Genomic DNA, 16,195 nt, shown 5'->3' with positions numbered 1-16,195 from the left:
TGCTATGGCCTGGGAAAGCAGTAGAAGATGGCCTAAGTCCTTGGGCCCCTGCACCCATGTGGGAGACCTGGAAAAAGCTTCTGGCTCCTGGCTTCACATTGGCCCAGCTCCAACAGTTGCGATCATCTTGGGGTTGAACCAGCAGATGGAAGATCTCTCTCTTCCTCTCTGTGCCTCTGCCTGTCTACAACCCTGCCTATCAAGTAAGTTAATAAATAAATTTTTTAAAAAAAGAGTATTTAGCTATTGGCTCAGCAACTCCACCTAAAGGAATTTACCCTACATATGTATTCTTAAAGGTAAACTGAAAGGAATGCTTATTGTGGTTTCATTCTGTAAATGCAAAACAAACAACAAAAACTTGGATATTACTTAAATGTCTTTTGAAAGATAACTGGTTAAGTAAATCATGATGGTTCCAAAAGTGGAATATTATGCTACAATTTGGAAAATGAACATGTTAGGTGAACATGTAAAAAATTTCTGAGACCTATTAACTAAAAAAAAGTTTTAACAGAGGGACCAGCACTGTGGTGCAGAATAAGTAGCTGGCTGTGATGCCATCAGAGTGCTGCTTCGAGTCCTGGCTGCTCCACCTCTGTCTGATCCAGTTCCTGTTAATGTGCCTGGGAGAGCAGTGAAAGATGGAACAGGGGCTTGGTTGGGTCCCCGCCACCCACAGGAGAGACCCAGATAAAGCTCCTGGCTTCAGTCTGGGCCAACCCTGGCCATTATGGTCATTTGGGGAGTATACCAGTGGATGGAAGAACTTTCTCTGTAACTCTGCCTTTCAAATAAATGAATTTTTTTTAAAGCAGCTGGGACCTCTAACCAGTGCCCATAGAGGATGCCAGTACTGCAGACAGAGGCTCAACCTGCTACACCACAACTACAGTGCCATAAATAAATCTTTAAAGAAAAGTAACAAGGCCGGCGCCATGGCTCAATAGGCTAATCCTCCACCTTGTGGCACCGGCACACCGGGTTCTAGTCCCGGTCAGGGCGCTGGATTCTTTCCTGGTTGCCCCTCTTCCAGGCCAGCTCTCTGCTGTGGCCCGGGAAGGCAGTGGAGGATGGCCCAAGTGCTTGGGCCCTGCACCCCATGGGAGACCAGGATAAGTACGTGGCTCCTGCCATCGGATCAGCGCGGTGCGCCGGTGGCAGAACGCTGGCCGCGGCGGCCATTGGAGGGTGAACCAACGGCAAAGGAAGACCTTTCTCTCTGTCTCTCTCTCTCACTATCCACTCTACCTGTCCAAAAAAAAAGTAACAAAATACTTTTAAAAGTTTGGATTAATTTGCATTACAATACACTTCCATTTACATAAAAAGAAAGCAGGTGTCTCTCTCACTTTTTCTCTGTCACACACACACACACAAATGTAGGGAGGATAAAATCTTCTGATCAGAGAAAACTGAACTGGTAAGTGGTGAGCTTTGGAGCTTCAGAGGGCACAGTGATGGGCGGGGTGACATCCTTTGCAGCCGACAGACTGAAAAGGTGTGTGGTGTCTGTATTTAAGTTGACCATGCGTGGTGATATCCTGACACCTTAAAGAACCTCTTTGTTGGAGAGACACTGCCCTTCCAGGGTTAGCCAGTTTGCATAGACAGCAGTGGGTCCAGGCAGGTGCAAGCCCTCGACATGCAGAACACCTGACCCAGAGCTACCGACCTCCCTCTGGCCCAGACACCCCAGGAGCCCAGATTCCCCTGCCTGGATTGCTGCAGGTAACTCAGTGAGCATCTGTTTAACTTAGAGCCTGCGAAAATATTTAACCTTGCCAATCCTAGAGAGTGTTTCCCTGGCCCTGACCCAGGCTGTCTTCTCATCCTGTTGCTTCCTGAGTCACCTGGGATCATCCCTGGGACCCCATAGAGCACAGGATGACCCCCTCTAGGAGACCTGCATGTAAACTCCACCCGCCTTGCTCCTATGTCCTCCTCTGGCAGCTCTGACTTTGTCATCCCTTACCCAGAACGTGCACTCCTCGAATAAAAGGGATTTGTTGTGCATCAAAACTTTGACAAAAACCAATTGAGGGGCCAGCACTGTGGCATAGTAGGCTAAGCCTCTGCCTGCAGAGCCGGAATCCCAAATGGGTGCCAGTTCAAGTCCCTGCTGCTCCACTTTTGATCCAGCTCTCTGTAATGGCCTGCAAAAGCAGTAGAGGATGGCCCAAGTCCTTGGGCCCTGCACCTGTGTGGGAGACCCAGAAGAAGCTCCCAACACCTGGCTTCAGAGCAGCCCAGCTCTGGCCATTGCAGCCAGTTGGGGAAAGAACCAGCAGATTAAAGATCATTCTCTCTGTCTCTCCCTCTCTCTGTCTATAACTCTACCTCTCAAATAAATAAATCTTAAAAAGAAAAACAAAACCCATTAAACTCTGTGGAAGCCCTGAAGTGTGGCCATGGAAGCGCTCGTTAGGAGTCCTCTATCTGTGATTTTCAGTGAGGAAGTCTCTGTTGGAGGCTGACAAACACACGCTGCTGTCAGTGACCCTGGCTGCCTTCACCTGTCTTATGGGTGTCCCAGGATCACCAGCCCACGGCCCCCACCCACGTGTGCCCGAGCCCAGCACCTCACCAGCATCACCCATGGAGCTGAAGATGCTCTCGGTGACACACATGATGGTGTCGGTGGCCTGGTCATAGCGGCCGATGGGCTCCCCGCGGCTGGCGAACTGCCGCACGTGCTGCAGGAGGTCGTGCAGGGCCTGGCTGACCACGCTGGCCGCCGCGCTGACCTGCTTCAGCAGCTCGCTGTCGGCAGTGGCCGCCTGGCAGGCGCGGACACAGTTCTCCACCGAGCGGTCCACCAGCTTCCCCGCCTCGATCAGCTGCTCCTGGCACACGGGGGAGCTGATGGTGGGGCTCACGACCTGTGGACAGACAGGGGCAGGGCTCAGGAGCTGCACAGGACGTCAGGTCCCTGGTGTGTCCGGCAGCTCCCCCAAGTCCCTCCATGCCCTGGGCTTCGGTTCCTTAGCAGGGACCCAACTAAATCACGGCTGAGGAGTCTCACACGGCACTGATCTGCTTTGTCTTTGTGAGGTCAGCTGTCCCACTACTTTAGATCTTTATCAGTCAGGCAGGACGATTATCTTCACGGGGAGACATTGTGTTATTTACCAGTGATACCTCCTTCCTTCTGGGATCCTCTGAGTGCAGCCTTCTAAGATGACCCCAAAGAGCTGTACTTCTTTCTCCAGAAGCACCTGGAACTCTGCCCCCGGGACTTTAAAGACTGAAGGGGTCTGCCAGTGATTTACACAGCCCAGCAGAGTGGCCAAGAGAAGCTGGGGGAAACTAGCTGGGGCTGCAAATCCATCAGATAGGGAATTCTGGGCGGAGCCAGATCGCGTCTTCACAACCTCAGAAATCATCAGGTCCACACTTGGACATCTTCCATCTTCCGCTATATCCTCACTGAGTGTTCACATGTGGTGGAGCACGTCAAGACCTGAGTTATAACGCCACTTCTGCCACTTGCTACTTTTGCAGCCTTAACTAGTTACTAACATCTAAGGGGCTCAGGTTCAGCCTTCAGGGGTAATAGTGCGGGACTGGCAGGAGTGCCAGGGAGATCCCATGAGGCGATGCAAGACACACAGAGTGCACACCTGGCAGGAGTCACATCCCCCATGAGACATGCTGCATGGTAGAGAAGGCCCTAGAGACTCTGCAGGTGACTCTAAGCCCATCTGCGATGCAGGACGGCACAGCCCAAGAACTCCGTGTGCAGGTGTAAATAAGACACATCAAGAAGTCCGAAGGGCAGACAGAGCAATTTGCATATAGAAACGAATTAGAGAAAAGTACCATCTACCTGAGGACTTGAGCAAAGAACAAATGATAAAAACAGAATTAGACAGTTTAGGCTAAAATCCCATCATGTCATCTCAAAGAAGACACCTGCAGCAAGCTCTAAGTCTCAGGCTACTTTAACGAATTCTGCCCCTGCTCCTGCCATATGACCACAGCCGCACAAGAGCGTGTGACACTGGCAGAGAGGGCTGGGGTGCCAGCTGGCTTACCTTGGCACACGCCACAAGCTGAGAGGTAGAAAGGGCGCATTGAGTGGCAGCAGCAATCACCCTGTTCTGCAGGACGGTGTCTTCGGCCACCTGGGCAACATTCTTAGCCTTCAGCACCAACATGGCAGCAGCGTTGGCAACGGCCTTGGCCAAGCTCATTAAAACATCCTAAGAGAAGGGAATCAAAGACTATTCACTTAGTTTTTCTTAATCATCCCTCACAGCCTGAAAATGAAATGTATCATCCACCTAAATGTTTTATTAAAATTCCATTTGATCTTTTTCCTTTGGCACTGTGGAATATTTCTTTCATTCATTGTGTGAAATGTCAACTTATCCTTAAAGATAATTAAGGAAGGTGACTCGCATCCTAATGATATAATCTCTTACATATCCATTAAGCAGCATAGGTTAGAATAAAAAATAGGATACTTTGAAGGAAGGGTTTTTATTCTAACCACTGATGCGTATTCACGTATTTGACCAACACCTAGTCTTAGCCATGTCTCCCGAGTCTGTGGTCGATGGGGTGGATCAGATGAAGTTGAAAACACAACAGATGAGGCCAGTGCTCTGGCCTAGGTAAAGCCACTGTCTAAAGGGCCAACATCCCATATGGGTGCCGGTTTGAGTCCTGTCTGCTCCACTTGTGATCCAGCTCCCTGCTAATGTGTCTGGGAAAGCACTGGAGGATGATCCAAGTGCTTGGGCCCCTGTACCCAGGTAGGAGACTGGAAGACACTCCTGGCTTTGGATTGGCCCAGTCCTGGCCATTGTGGCCATTTGGGGGGAATGAACCAGTGGATGAAGATTTCTCTCTGTCTCTCTCTGACTCAAATAAATAAATCTTTTATTAAAAAAAAAAAAAAAAAAAAAAGGAAATACATCCAGAAGCCACAAACACCACATGCTGTAAGGCTATGATTCATGGCCTTCAAGTCATCTTGCTCCACTGTGACTCACAAATTTATCTTTGGATTTTCTCCTTTCTACAAGGATCCAAGGCCCATTGCTGCCTCCAGAGGGCAACGTTGGACGGGCACAGACCAATAGACAGCCCCAACACTGACAGCTCCAGAACCACAGGATACTCTGAACCTAAGTTAATCTCAGCATTCTGGAGAGGAATTAAATTATAATGGAAACTGAAAAGGGATCCTACATAAACAAACTAGCTGCAAGACAATCTGACTGAAGAGGTAAGGAGCTCTGTGCCTTCAAAGATCAGGATGTGCTCCAAGTCCCTGAAAAGGCACGCTGTTAGCAGGGTGGTGCACCCTTTAATTTAGCCAGCCAGACTCGTCACCCCTCTGTTTGACCTGAAGAACCATCACTGCAGCATTTGCCTGCCTTCTTTGCTTTTCACACTGAGAGGCTGATTTGATTTGGAAATGCCTTCCCACACATCCAAGCCATCTTTATTTTGAACAAACAGGTCAAGGCTTTTCCTGCACAGGAACTATTGTTGCTAGTCTTTATTAATTCATCAGATAATAAGAAGCACTTTGGATTCTAAACACAAAGGGTGCTTTAAGTCCTTACAGGGAGGTATCTAATGAGAAGACATAACGGAAAATGCGTTCAGACTGTACAATTTTACACAAAGAGTATATGCAATCCAGGCAAATCAGAAACCCAAGAATCCACTAAGTAAGCTCATTTTTAAATGCACAAAACCCAAGCAGTCTTCAGGGAATGGTTCAGTCCAGTTTTTAGATCTGTGATGGTTCCTGGACACCCAAGTTAAATGCAAAGCTTGTGGTGTTGACAGCTGACAAGGCCTCCATCTGCCACATCGTTTTGGGCATTACTCCCATTATAGCCCGCAGAGTTCCAGGCCTTAGATCCCCATCTCAGCACTCAGGGAAAACACAGCTTGAATGTCAGGGTCAAAAAGATTCTCCCTCACTTGCTATGAATCCATCTTTTCACAAAGGGACCAGGATTTGGTTATATAGAATCATCATTGTTCTAAAGGGCTTTGTGAGAACCATTCAAAGAAATTCTGTTTCGATTAATTTCATCCAAAAAAATACAGCTAAACAAACAAAAACATGATACTCCGGAGGGCTGCAGTTGCTGAGAAGGCCTTTGTGAACTTGGCAATAAGACCAGCATTATGTAGCCCATGTAAAACCAATCTCTGTTTACTCTGGGAACATGTGGTACACTGAGAACCCAAGAGATGCTCCGAGCTAGGAGCTCAAGGCTCAGAAAAACAGAGCAAGAGATCCAGCGTCAGGTAAGCCAGCGGCTACCCATGACCAGGAAAGATACAAATTACTGCACTGCCCTGGTCTCCACCTGGAGGCCTAACCCAGATGGAAACGTTGGAGTCAAGCCTTTTGCCGGTAAGCAAGACTCCACAGGACCATCACCCTGAACCTGCTTCTCCAGCAGATGCAACAGGAACACGCAGCAGGTAGCAGAGGCTGTATTCACAGTCACTGAAAACTCTGCTCAAGACAAGAAGGGGAAGCTTCAAAGAACACAGGGTGCATACCATCCTAACGTTCTCCTCAATACTTTGAGGGAAGCAGTAGTTTTCACAGAAAGTAAGTTGACCAACATAAGATCAGGAAGTCTAATAAACAGCAGCTGAATCTCAACTGGAACAAACTCCTAAGTAGGTATCAGTCTACAAAGAATGACCTGGCCTGCGATCTACACCCCGACACCATCCTGGGCTCTAGCCTCTGCCACCATTCCTGGAAGCCAGGTAGCCACATGGCCCAACCACCAGTGTCAGCCCCATTCCCATCCTAATAGGATTCGCTGCTCCTACTTCCCTGCTCGCCCCCTGGCAAAGTTTTAAGAGGACCTGTTCCTGACCACGTGTGGGGAGCAACTCGGACTAGACTAAGTTACTGGAATTAAGACTTATTCTATGCATCTGCTCTCCCACAATATGGCGCTGGGAGAGGAGAAAACAACTTCTACACAGCTGCCTCCAGTTCGACCAATAACCTGCAGGAGCTGATCCTGCTCCTGATTGGAGGAGAGCAGAGTACTCGGCATGTGGGTAGCAGAGTTGGGATTGGTGGAAGAGGACTATAAAGGAGGAGAGAGACAACATGCACCAGGAACATCTAAGGGGAACATCCGGATAACATCTGAGCAGTCCCCGAGAGAGCCGGCTGGTGGTGTGCCGCTCCCCCGCGGAAGTGGGGAAAGTGGCAGGGGGAGCCGCCCTTCCACGGAGGTGGAAGGGTCGGCAGCCAACCCGGGAAGAACCAGCAGCAAACCCGGGAAGGGCCGAGCAGACAAAAGAACAGCGCAGGGTTTAGTGTCGTTCCTCCACGAAGAGGGGGAGCAACAACCACGTGTCTCTCTTTTCTGTCTCCTGCTTGCTCTCCCTCTCTCTGGCTCTCAATCTCTCTCTTACATTATCCTTCTCTCTCTTTCCTTCTTCCCCCTTCCCCCCGGTCTGTCAGGTTTCCCCCAACAAACCCTTTCCCTCAAATAAATAAATAAAGAATTACCTGGCCAACATTAAAATTAAAGGTCAAGGCAAGGGCAGTTAGGGGACCTGGGAGAGAGTCAGGGTGGGGACACATTAGCTTGGGGTTGCTGGGTTACACAAGGATTTGCATGGTCTGCAGGTCTGATGGTGTGGTTACCACTGGCCATCTGAGTGTGATAATGGCTTTCAGGAATACTCTGATCACCTCTTAGAGGGACTCACCCCTGCCTCATGACACAAATGCATGTGCACCCAATGCCTCAGTGCACTGTAGAACCCGAATGAGTCTTATGCCCAGAATGACATAGTTATGTGGAAAGTGAGGGAGAAATAAATATATTGGTAATTCAAAAAGTCCATGGATAATTGTATTAAAAGATATGCTTATTTTGGTGCAACAATTTTGAAATCCATGCATATGAGGGAGTCCTTTAAAAGCTCATAGAATATGTTCATTATGAAAAATCAGTACATGGCTTTCAAAATTCTGTTTGCAACAAAATGAATTTATTTTAAAAATTAATTATTTAGGCCGGCGCCACGGCTCACTTGGCTAATCCTCTGCCTGCGGCGCCGGCACCCCGGGTTCTAGTCCCAGCTGGGGCGCCGGATTCTGTCTCGGCTGCTCTTCTTCCAATCGAGCTCTCTGCTGTGGCCCGGGAAGGCAGTGGAGGATGGCCCAAGTGCTTGGGCCCTGCACCCGCATGGGAGACTGGCTCCTGGCTTCGGATCGGCACATCACGCCGGCCGTAGCGGCCATTTGGGGGGTGAACCAACAGAAAAAGGAAGACCTTTCTCTCTCTCTAACTCTGCCTGTCAAAAAAAATTATTTATTTGAGAGGCAGGGAGATTAACAGAGATAGCGACAGACAGACTGATGGACAGCAAGCTCCAATCCACTGGTTTACTCCTCAGTGGTCAGTGTTGACCAAGCAGAAGCTTTCTGGAAGCTGGGAACTGGGAACTCCATCCAGGTCTCTCAGGTGAGTACCTAGGACCCAATCTGTTGAGCTGCCTCCCAGGGTGTACATTAGTAGAAAGCTGGAGTTGGAAGAGGAGCAGGACTGGGACTCAGGCACTCTGAAACAGAATGCCTGAGTCTCAAGCAGTGCCTTAACTGTTACGCCAAAGGCTGGTCCCTAAACTTACTTTTTTTTTTTTTTTAAGATTTATTTTATTGGGGCCAGAGCCGTGGCTCACTTGGTTAATCCTAAGCCTGCAGCGCCCGCATCCCATATGGGCACCGGGTTCTAGTCCTGGTTGCTCCTCTTCCAGTCCAGCTCTCTGCTGTGGCCCGGGAAGGTAGTGGAGGATGGCCCAAGTGCTTGGGCCCCTGCACCAGCATGGGAGACCAGGAGGAAGCACCTGGCTCCTGGCTTGAGCTCGGAGCAGCGCCAGCCATTGTGGCCATTTGGGGAGTGAACCAACGGCAGACCTTTCTCTCTGTCTCTTTCTCATTGTCTGTAACTCTACCTGTCGAATAAATAAATAAAATCTTAAAAAAAGGATTTATTTTATTTATTTGAAAGTCAGAGTTAAAAGAGAGAGGTAGAGACACAGAGAGAGGTCTTCCATCTGATGGTTCACTCCCCAGAGCTGCGCCGATCTGAAGCAGAGGGCCAAGAGCTTCTTCCAGGTCTCCCACGCGAGTGCAGGGGCCCAAGGAATTGGGCCATCTTCTACTGCTATCCCAGGCCATAGCAGAGAGCTGGATCAGAAGAGGAGCATCTGGTGGGCCGGCGCCGCAGCTCAATAGGCTAATCCTCTGCCTGCGACGCCAGCACCCTGGGTTCTAGCCCCAGTTGGCGCCCCGGATTCTGTCCCAGTTGCTCCTCTTCCAGTCCAGCTCTCTGCTGTGGCCCAGGAAGGCAGTGGAGGATGGCACAAATCCTTGGGCCCTGCACCCGCATGGGAGACCAGGAGAAGCACCTGGCTCCTGGCTTCAGATCAGCACGGTGCACCAGCCGCAGTGGCCATTGCGGGGTGAACCAATGGAAAAGGAAGACCTTTCTCTCTCTCTCTCTCACTGTCCACTCTGTCAAAAAACAAAACAAAATAGAAGAGGAGCCTCCGGGAGTAGAACCAGCGCCCATATGGGATGCCAGCACTTCAGGCCAGGGTGTTAACCCACTTTGCCACAGCGCCAGCCCCTAAACTTACTTTTTAAGTCCATTTTTCCAATAATTTTTTGGAGTACACTCCAAAAAGATGGATGAAGTGGATGCTGCATGTCTTCCAACATACATGATCACATGTGATTGGGACACTTCTTGTGCTGAGAGATGAACTTTGGCAGTTCTAGATAAAATAGCATGCAAAACCGTGAAGCCCGAAATCTGAATGCAAGAGGAAAGCTGAGTGACCTTTTTGCTCTTTTCACAAGATATTATATAGAATCATTGCCAAAATGAAGCAGTCACACAGGAGTCACTCAAAAGGGCAGAAGAAAGGTACTGAGGGCTGTCAGGTAGTTAATAAGCACACTGTCATTTTTGGGGCTTAGTTCTTATAATTTTCTGGTTTCTCCTTTCTAAACTGATATTTAACTATATATTTCAATGTCATATAAAAATTAAGGATTTGTAAGAAAGTATTAAAAAGTAAAGGCCATGGGAAAGCAGCAGAAGATGGCCCAAACCCTTGGGCTTCTGCACCCATGAGGGAGACCCGGAATAAACTCCTGGCTCCTGGCTTTGGATCGGCTCAACTCTGGCCATTGCAACCATTTGGGGAATGAACCAGTGGATAGAAGACCTCTCTGTGTCTACCTCTCCCTGTAACTGTCAAATAAATAAAATAAATCTTTTTTTTTAAAGTAAAGGCCAGTGAAACTCAGCCAACAGATTTCCTCAGCAGTGAACGTGATGTAGGATTTGGAAAAGGGGACCTGGACTAGAACTGCCACCTGCAGCATAGATGCATTTACATAATTACTTATAAAATCACAGACTTAAAAGGAGGAGAAGAGATAATCATCCCACGAGGACGTGAGATGGCAGCTTATCTTGGCTGGAACCACCTCAATCCAGCCCCTGCACCTGGGTCTGGGGGCTGAGAGAGGCAGACAAGCTGAGATCGCGTCTGAGTTGCGGCCTGGCGATGCTGACTGTGGCCACAGCTGTTTAGCAGAGCACCTGCAGCACATGTCCCTGAAATGCAAGAGAGAGGCCACAGAGGAAGCATCTCCAGCAAGCTTGTGGTTTTGGATATGGACACAGAGCCTAGGATCATCTCTGAGAACAAAGGAACGCCTACACTGTGCATGGGAGGCTGAGTGTACAGGAGTACACACATTTCCAGGCTCACATGTGTATCCAAGGATGATGCTGTTAGAAACCAATGCTAAAGAGATAAAACCAGACCGGCCAGGGTTCATGACTGCGGAGTCTGGGTGGTGTGGGCAAGGGGACTAAAGTCACAACTTTCTCCACTTTTGTGTGAAAAGAACGCTTGATCTACTGATACACAATCAGCAGGGTGAAAAAAGTGCTTTCCAATGATGACGCAAGGTGGAAGTGAAAGGAGGCTTCTCTTAAAAAATTGGGATTTCTAAAAACATGTACAGAAAAAGACCTCACTTTCAGGATAATCCACCTCAATCTTTCACTTGATAGCTCAAGCAAGATTTGGTTTGTTTTCTGTTATTCTTCTGGCCTAGTTCTCAACTATCACTGAGACGCCTTTCCAGGATTGTGAAGCTCTGAGTATCTTACCTGGAACCGCTCGTCAGTCTCATTCTCTCCGATCTGCCTCAGAAGGTCCCCACTGGCTTGTCCGATGCTTCCAGCTGCCGTTAAGACTGTCTGCCGGGGCTATGAACACAGAACACAACTCGGCTGGAGAGAGAATGCATTCCCCCCCGCAGCGTCATGGACCGTGGCAGGAGAAGAATCCCCCACGATCAGCTCTTCTTGCAGTAAACAAGACCCTCAAGCTGCTGACCCTCAAGCTGCTGACCAGGTAGGAGATACAAGCCTCCTGGCGAAATTTGTGCAGGCAAACACCCCCTGGCTCATAAACCAGCAACAGGTGGATGGGTTTGAAATTAATTAATTACAAAGCCTCTTTCAGGTGGTAAGAAGGTGAGACATATTCCACAGAAACTACAGTGCAAAGGTACATGCACCATGTGGCTTTAGTTTTCGGGGCTGCATCTAATCATGTCCGCTTGCCCAGCGGCCCTGCACTCAATGAATCCCAAAGGTTAAACAAGAGCTTCACGTCCAGTTCGATAACTCCAAACTACTACACGGTAACATGCCCCATGAAGATGGAAGAAACAGCCCAGGAAGCAGCGGCCCTCCATGCTCCTTCCAAAGGATGCACCTGTCTCATTAGAACCTGAGTCAGCACTTGCCCCTAGGGCTCACCTCTCCAGAAGTCGGCTGCACAGCCTTCAGCAAGTCTGACACTGCCCCAGCAAGGGTCCTCGCTGCTCGCAGGAGGTCCTCCCCGCTGCCCACCTCGTCGTCCATGAGGGCGGCCAACAGCTTCACGCCCTTGGACATCTCGGTCAGGTTGGAAGAAATAGTGGTAATCGCACACCCCACAGCTGTGTAGTCAGTGTCTGCAGGGTCACCTGGGACAGAGAAAGACCCATCACCATTAAAGCAGGAGGGGAAGGGTGAGGAGAGGCTGGGTTGGTCCTGGTGAGAATTTTCGCGGTGGTTCCTCACCCACTATCCTGCAGGAATCAGACCCCGAAGTCTGCAGGAGCACAATGATGGAACTACTCTGTCTGCACTTGAAAAGGTCCTTTATGGGTGCTGGGCCTGATGGTTAAGACACCAATTAAGATGCCACAATCCCACGTCTGAGCACCTGGGTTGGATTCTCCGTTCCAGCTCCCTACTCCAGCGTCCTATTAATGCAGACCCTGGAAGGCAGCAGGGATTGCTCAAGAAATTGGATTCCCACCACCCATTTGATACACCTGGATTGTTTCCAGCTCCTGACTGTGGTTGTAGCTGGGGAACATTGTGGGCATTTGAGGCATGAGCCAGCAGGTCAGAGCTCAGTTTCTCAAATTAAACGAAGAAACAAAAAAGGTCCTTTCACCTGCAGGCCTCACACATTGAAACACGGAGAAAGAGCGCCTTTAAAATGCCAAAGGAGGCCTCAGCAGCTCTTTACCCCTTTCATGGGGGCCCTGTGAGCAGGGGCCAACTCAGCTCCTGAAACAGTGTTAGGCTGCAAACCACATCTCCTGGTTCTTACTCGACAGTGCAAGGCACAGAGCCATGCCATGGCAGAGGCTGGTGCTGCCAGACAAGGCAAAGGCACATGGGACGATCTGCTCATTCACAGCCATGGCCAGACCAGAAGCTCTCAAGTGCCTCACAGGACACACGTATGTCCAGAATATGGACCAACAATGAGAAGAGCTAAGTATATCCTTTTAAGAATAATTTTGTTGTTTTTGTAAAATGTTTTTATTTGGGGCTGGCACTGTAGCATAGCAGGTGAAGCTATCACCTCCAGTGCTGGCATCCCATATGGGCTCCACTTCTGATCCAGCTCTCTGCTATGGCCTGGGAAAGCAGTAGAAGATGGCCAAGTGCTTGGGCCCCTATACCTGCATGGGAGACCCAGAAGAAGCTCCTGGCTCCTGGCTTTGGATTGGCCCAACTCTAGACATTTGGGGCTGTGGATTGAAGTTCTTTCTCTCTCTCTCTCTGTCTCTCTAAAACATAAATAAAGCTTTAAAAAATGTTTTTATTTGAGGGAGGGACAGATGCAAAGACAGTACTCCCATCACTGGTTCACATCCCAAATGGCCACAATGGCTGGAGCTGGGCCAGAGCTAGAAGTTGGGAACTCAATCCAGGTCTCCCATGTGGGTGGCAGGGATTCAAATACTTGCACCATCATTTGCTGCCTCAGAGAGAAGCTGCAATTGGAAGCCAGGGCCAGGAATTGAACCCAGGTACTCTAATGTGGGATGTGGACTTCTTAACTGATATCTGAGCTGTTAGGCCAAACGCCTGCCCCCATAAATATTTTAATGATGATGCATAACAAAGACTAAAATGAATGAGATAATCCTTACATTTCTCCTGGGTCATCAGGAGAAAATGCCTGGAGCACTGTGAGTACCTAAAAATATACTCTCTTCTCATAATAGGAAAATCTGTTGTTTCAATCAAAGAGTAATTTTTTCCTCCAAAACCACAACACACCACAAATCCCCTAGGGACTTACCCGCAGTGAGGTTAACAACTGAAGCCGTTCCAGCTGTGATAGCATCAACTTGAGAATGGATTTCATGTTTGGATTCGTCGACTTTATTCTGAACCCATACCCTTGACGCCTGCAAAGCCAGACATGAGCATGACGCCACCACAGCTCATAATTCCCCGGGAGCCCAGAGACGGAGAGCCACAAAGCACCACCAGCATTTTGGCTGCACTCCTCTTACGAATCAGGCACTCCAGGGGCCCCTGAGTCATCTGAAACAATATCCTTAACAGGCCTCGGGCTCATTAATCAGAGAAGGTGCTGGGCATGCAAATTCTCCCTGGGTCTTATCCTAATTACTATTATGTTCAGCTTTTAAGATCATAGGTAAAAAAAAAAAAAAATTGTAAATAGCTCTTTATAGTAATCTCAATTGAAAAAGAATGACAAGGTGGAAAAATGTCCATGTCCCACAGTAATCACGCTGCAAATTAACATTACCAGTTGCTGTTATTTTAACCTTGCGTTTCAGGGGGCTGGGTTACAAGTAGGGTGCTTTGGTTCACAAAGGCTCTCATCAATGCAGGAAGTGTCTTCTGTTCTCAACAAGAACCACCCTCAACATGATGAGGCACCATGCTCATGGCCATGGGGCCCCTTTCCTGGCAAGACTGGGTAACAGGCCAGGCCCCGTGTTCTGAATTCAGCTCTACCACTTACTAACTTGGACAAATTCTACCAGGTCCTATAGTTTACCTATCTTCCACTGCAGGAACTCCACTGTTTCAGAAAACCTTTCCAGCTTTTATATTTTGTTTCTTTGAACCTATAAATAGCAAACCCTCTATTCTGTGGCAGGAGGTTGCTACTCAGACACTACTCACACTAATGATGATGACCCCACGCTGGGGCACTGCTTCCCCAAATATCTCCAAACAGAGGTCTAGATCCAGGATGTGTCTAGTGCTAACATATTTTATTGCATTCTAATTCTCTGAAAATTTTTAAAGTAGGAATATTAAATCCAAACATTCTGTGACTGTCTAACAGTTTGGTTATGGGAGTTTATCCTATATTTCCACTGTGAAGTTCCCTAAAGCCCAAGGTTGAATGATTTCAGGGACCTGGAAGCAATAGCAACCTCTGTGCTCCAGAGCTTGCAAATAAACATAGCATCCAGGGGGACTTGGAGGGAGGCTGTCCTGCCTGCACAAGATGAGGTTACACGTTCGTATCTCAGCTCTGTCCTCTGTGATAGTCAGTCCTATAGCAGTGATTTGCTGATTGCTCATTAGACTCTCCTGGGGAGAATAAAAATCACGGGTTGACCCTCTCCCCCCTATTTATTTGATCTGGGCCTTAGGCTTTGTGAAGCTCCCCAGGGGAGTCTGGTGTGCAAAGCAAGGATGACAACGACTGTGCTAGCCAGTGCTTCTCAAACAATGGAGCTGGGACTTGGCTACACCGCAGACTCTGATTCAATCGTCTGGATAAGGTCTGCGGTTCTGCACCTCCCACAGGATGCCAGGTACTGCCCGTGCTGCTGGCCCAGAGACCACATTTTGAGCGGTGAGGCATAAGATGATTTCAAGCAGCAGCGGCTACAAGGAAGTCCCTGGGCCACTTCCCCTGCCCCATGGAAGAGTGCCAACAACACTCACCCAGTGGTTCTCTAAGTTTGGGCCCCAGCCTCTCCTGTTGCCTGCTGCAAATGCACACCCTCAGACCCTACCCCAAACCAACTAAGTCAGCAAGAATGGGGATAGGGCCCAGCAGTGTGAGTTTCAATATGTCCAGCAGGTGACTCGGATGCAGGCTAAAGTCTAAGAATCACTGATAGTAAAAAAACTAATAAAACAGCTCATGCTTATTGAGCTCTTTAGTAAATGCTAGGTGCTGTGCTAAGAATGCTACACAGGATTCGAACAGCCCACAGCCCTTGTGATGGACGACAAAGCAGAAGCTTCGAGAGGGTAAGGTGTCCAGGTTCACACAGCCAGTGACAAGGAGCTGGGATGTGACCTCAGATTCTGAGATTCTCCAGTCCAAGTTGTCAGCCCCCATGAGACACTGCCCATGGCAGTAACACCCTAATAGTCTCTCTTTCTGCAGGTACAACTGACAGACGAGCACTCAATATCTTGGAAAACAGATGAGTTTCCCCTTCACCTTGCTGGAGGTGGGGATCCACTTAGCTGAGACTGAGTGCCTAACTCTGTTTTCTGCCAGGGCTGAGACATGCAATGAAAACGGAGGGACAAGACTTACCATATCCTGGCCGAGAGGCGGCAGTGCGTCGAGCTCTCCAAGGTCATCCTGGGCCTGCTGGACGGCGTGCATACTTGTGTTGATGGTGCCCATCAGGGCCTGCTGGGCTGAGGTCTGAGGAGGTGGAAGAACATGAGGCAGTCACACACACACTCCCAGGACCGCCCTGGCCCTCCATGCATGGCAAATACCAACTCAACCCGAGCTCAAGACACCGCAGTCCAGCATTCAGCTCAATCAGTACCTGGAC

The 16,195-nt window shown here is 49.0% G+C and overlaps 1 protein-coding gene across 42 annotated transcripts in view; it reads right to left on the bottom strand.

The window, feature by feature from the left end:
- The window catches only part of TLN2 (talin 2), a 479,276-nt gene that overhangs the window by 138,949 nt on the left and 324,132 nt on the right, over positions 1-16,195 (bottom strand). For all 42 annotated transcript variants that reach the window (XM_070054308.2, XM_089310520.1, XM_070054305.2 and 39 more), the window contains 6 exons: positions 15,946-16,059; positions 13,702-13,810; positions 11,871-12,079; positions 11,214-11,312; positions 4,038-4,205; positions 2,588-2,882 (listed from right to left, as the gene is read on the bottom strand). In XM_070054308.2, coding sequence (XP_069910409.2) covers positions 2,588-2,882; positions 4,038-4,205; positions 11,214-11,312; positions 11,871-12,079; positions 13,702-13,810; positions 15,946-16,059 — 994 coding nt within the window. The remainder of the gene's footprint in view (positions 1-2,587; positions 2,883-4,037; positions 4,206-11,213; positions 11,313-11,870; positions 12,080-13,701; positions 13,811-15,945; positions 16,060-16,195) is intronic.

This window comes from Oryctolagus cuniculus, chromosome 12 (assembly GCF_051225735.1).
Source record: "Oryctolagus cuniculus isolate XC-2025 breed Fujian yellow rabbit chromosome 12, ASM5122573v1, whole genome shotgun sequence".
In the NCBI taxonomy this organism is placed as follows: domain Eukaryota; kingdom Metazoa; phylum Chordata; class Mammalia; order Lagomorpha; family Leporidae; genus Oryctolagus; species Oryctolagus cuniculus.
This window is presented reverse-complemented; position numbering and strand designations above follow the sequence as displayed.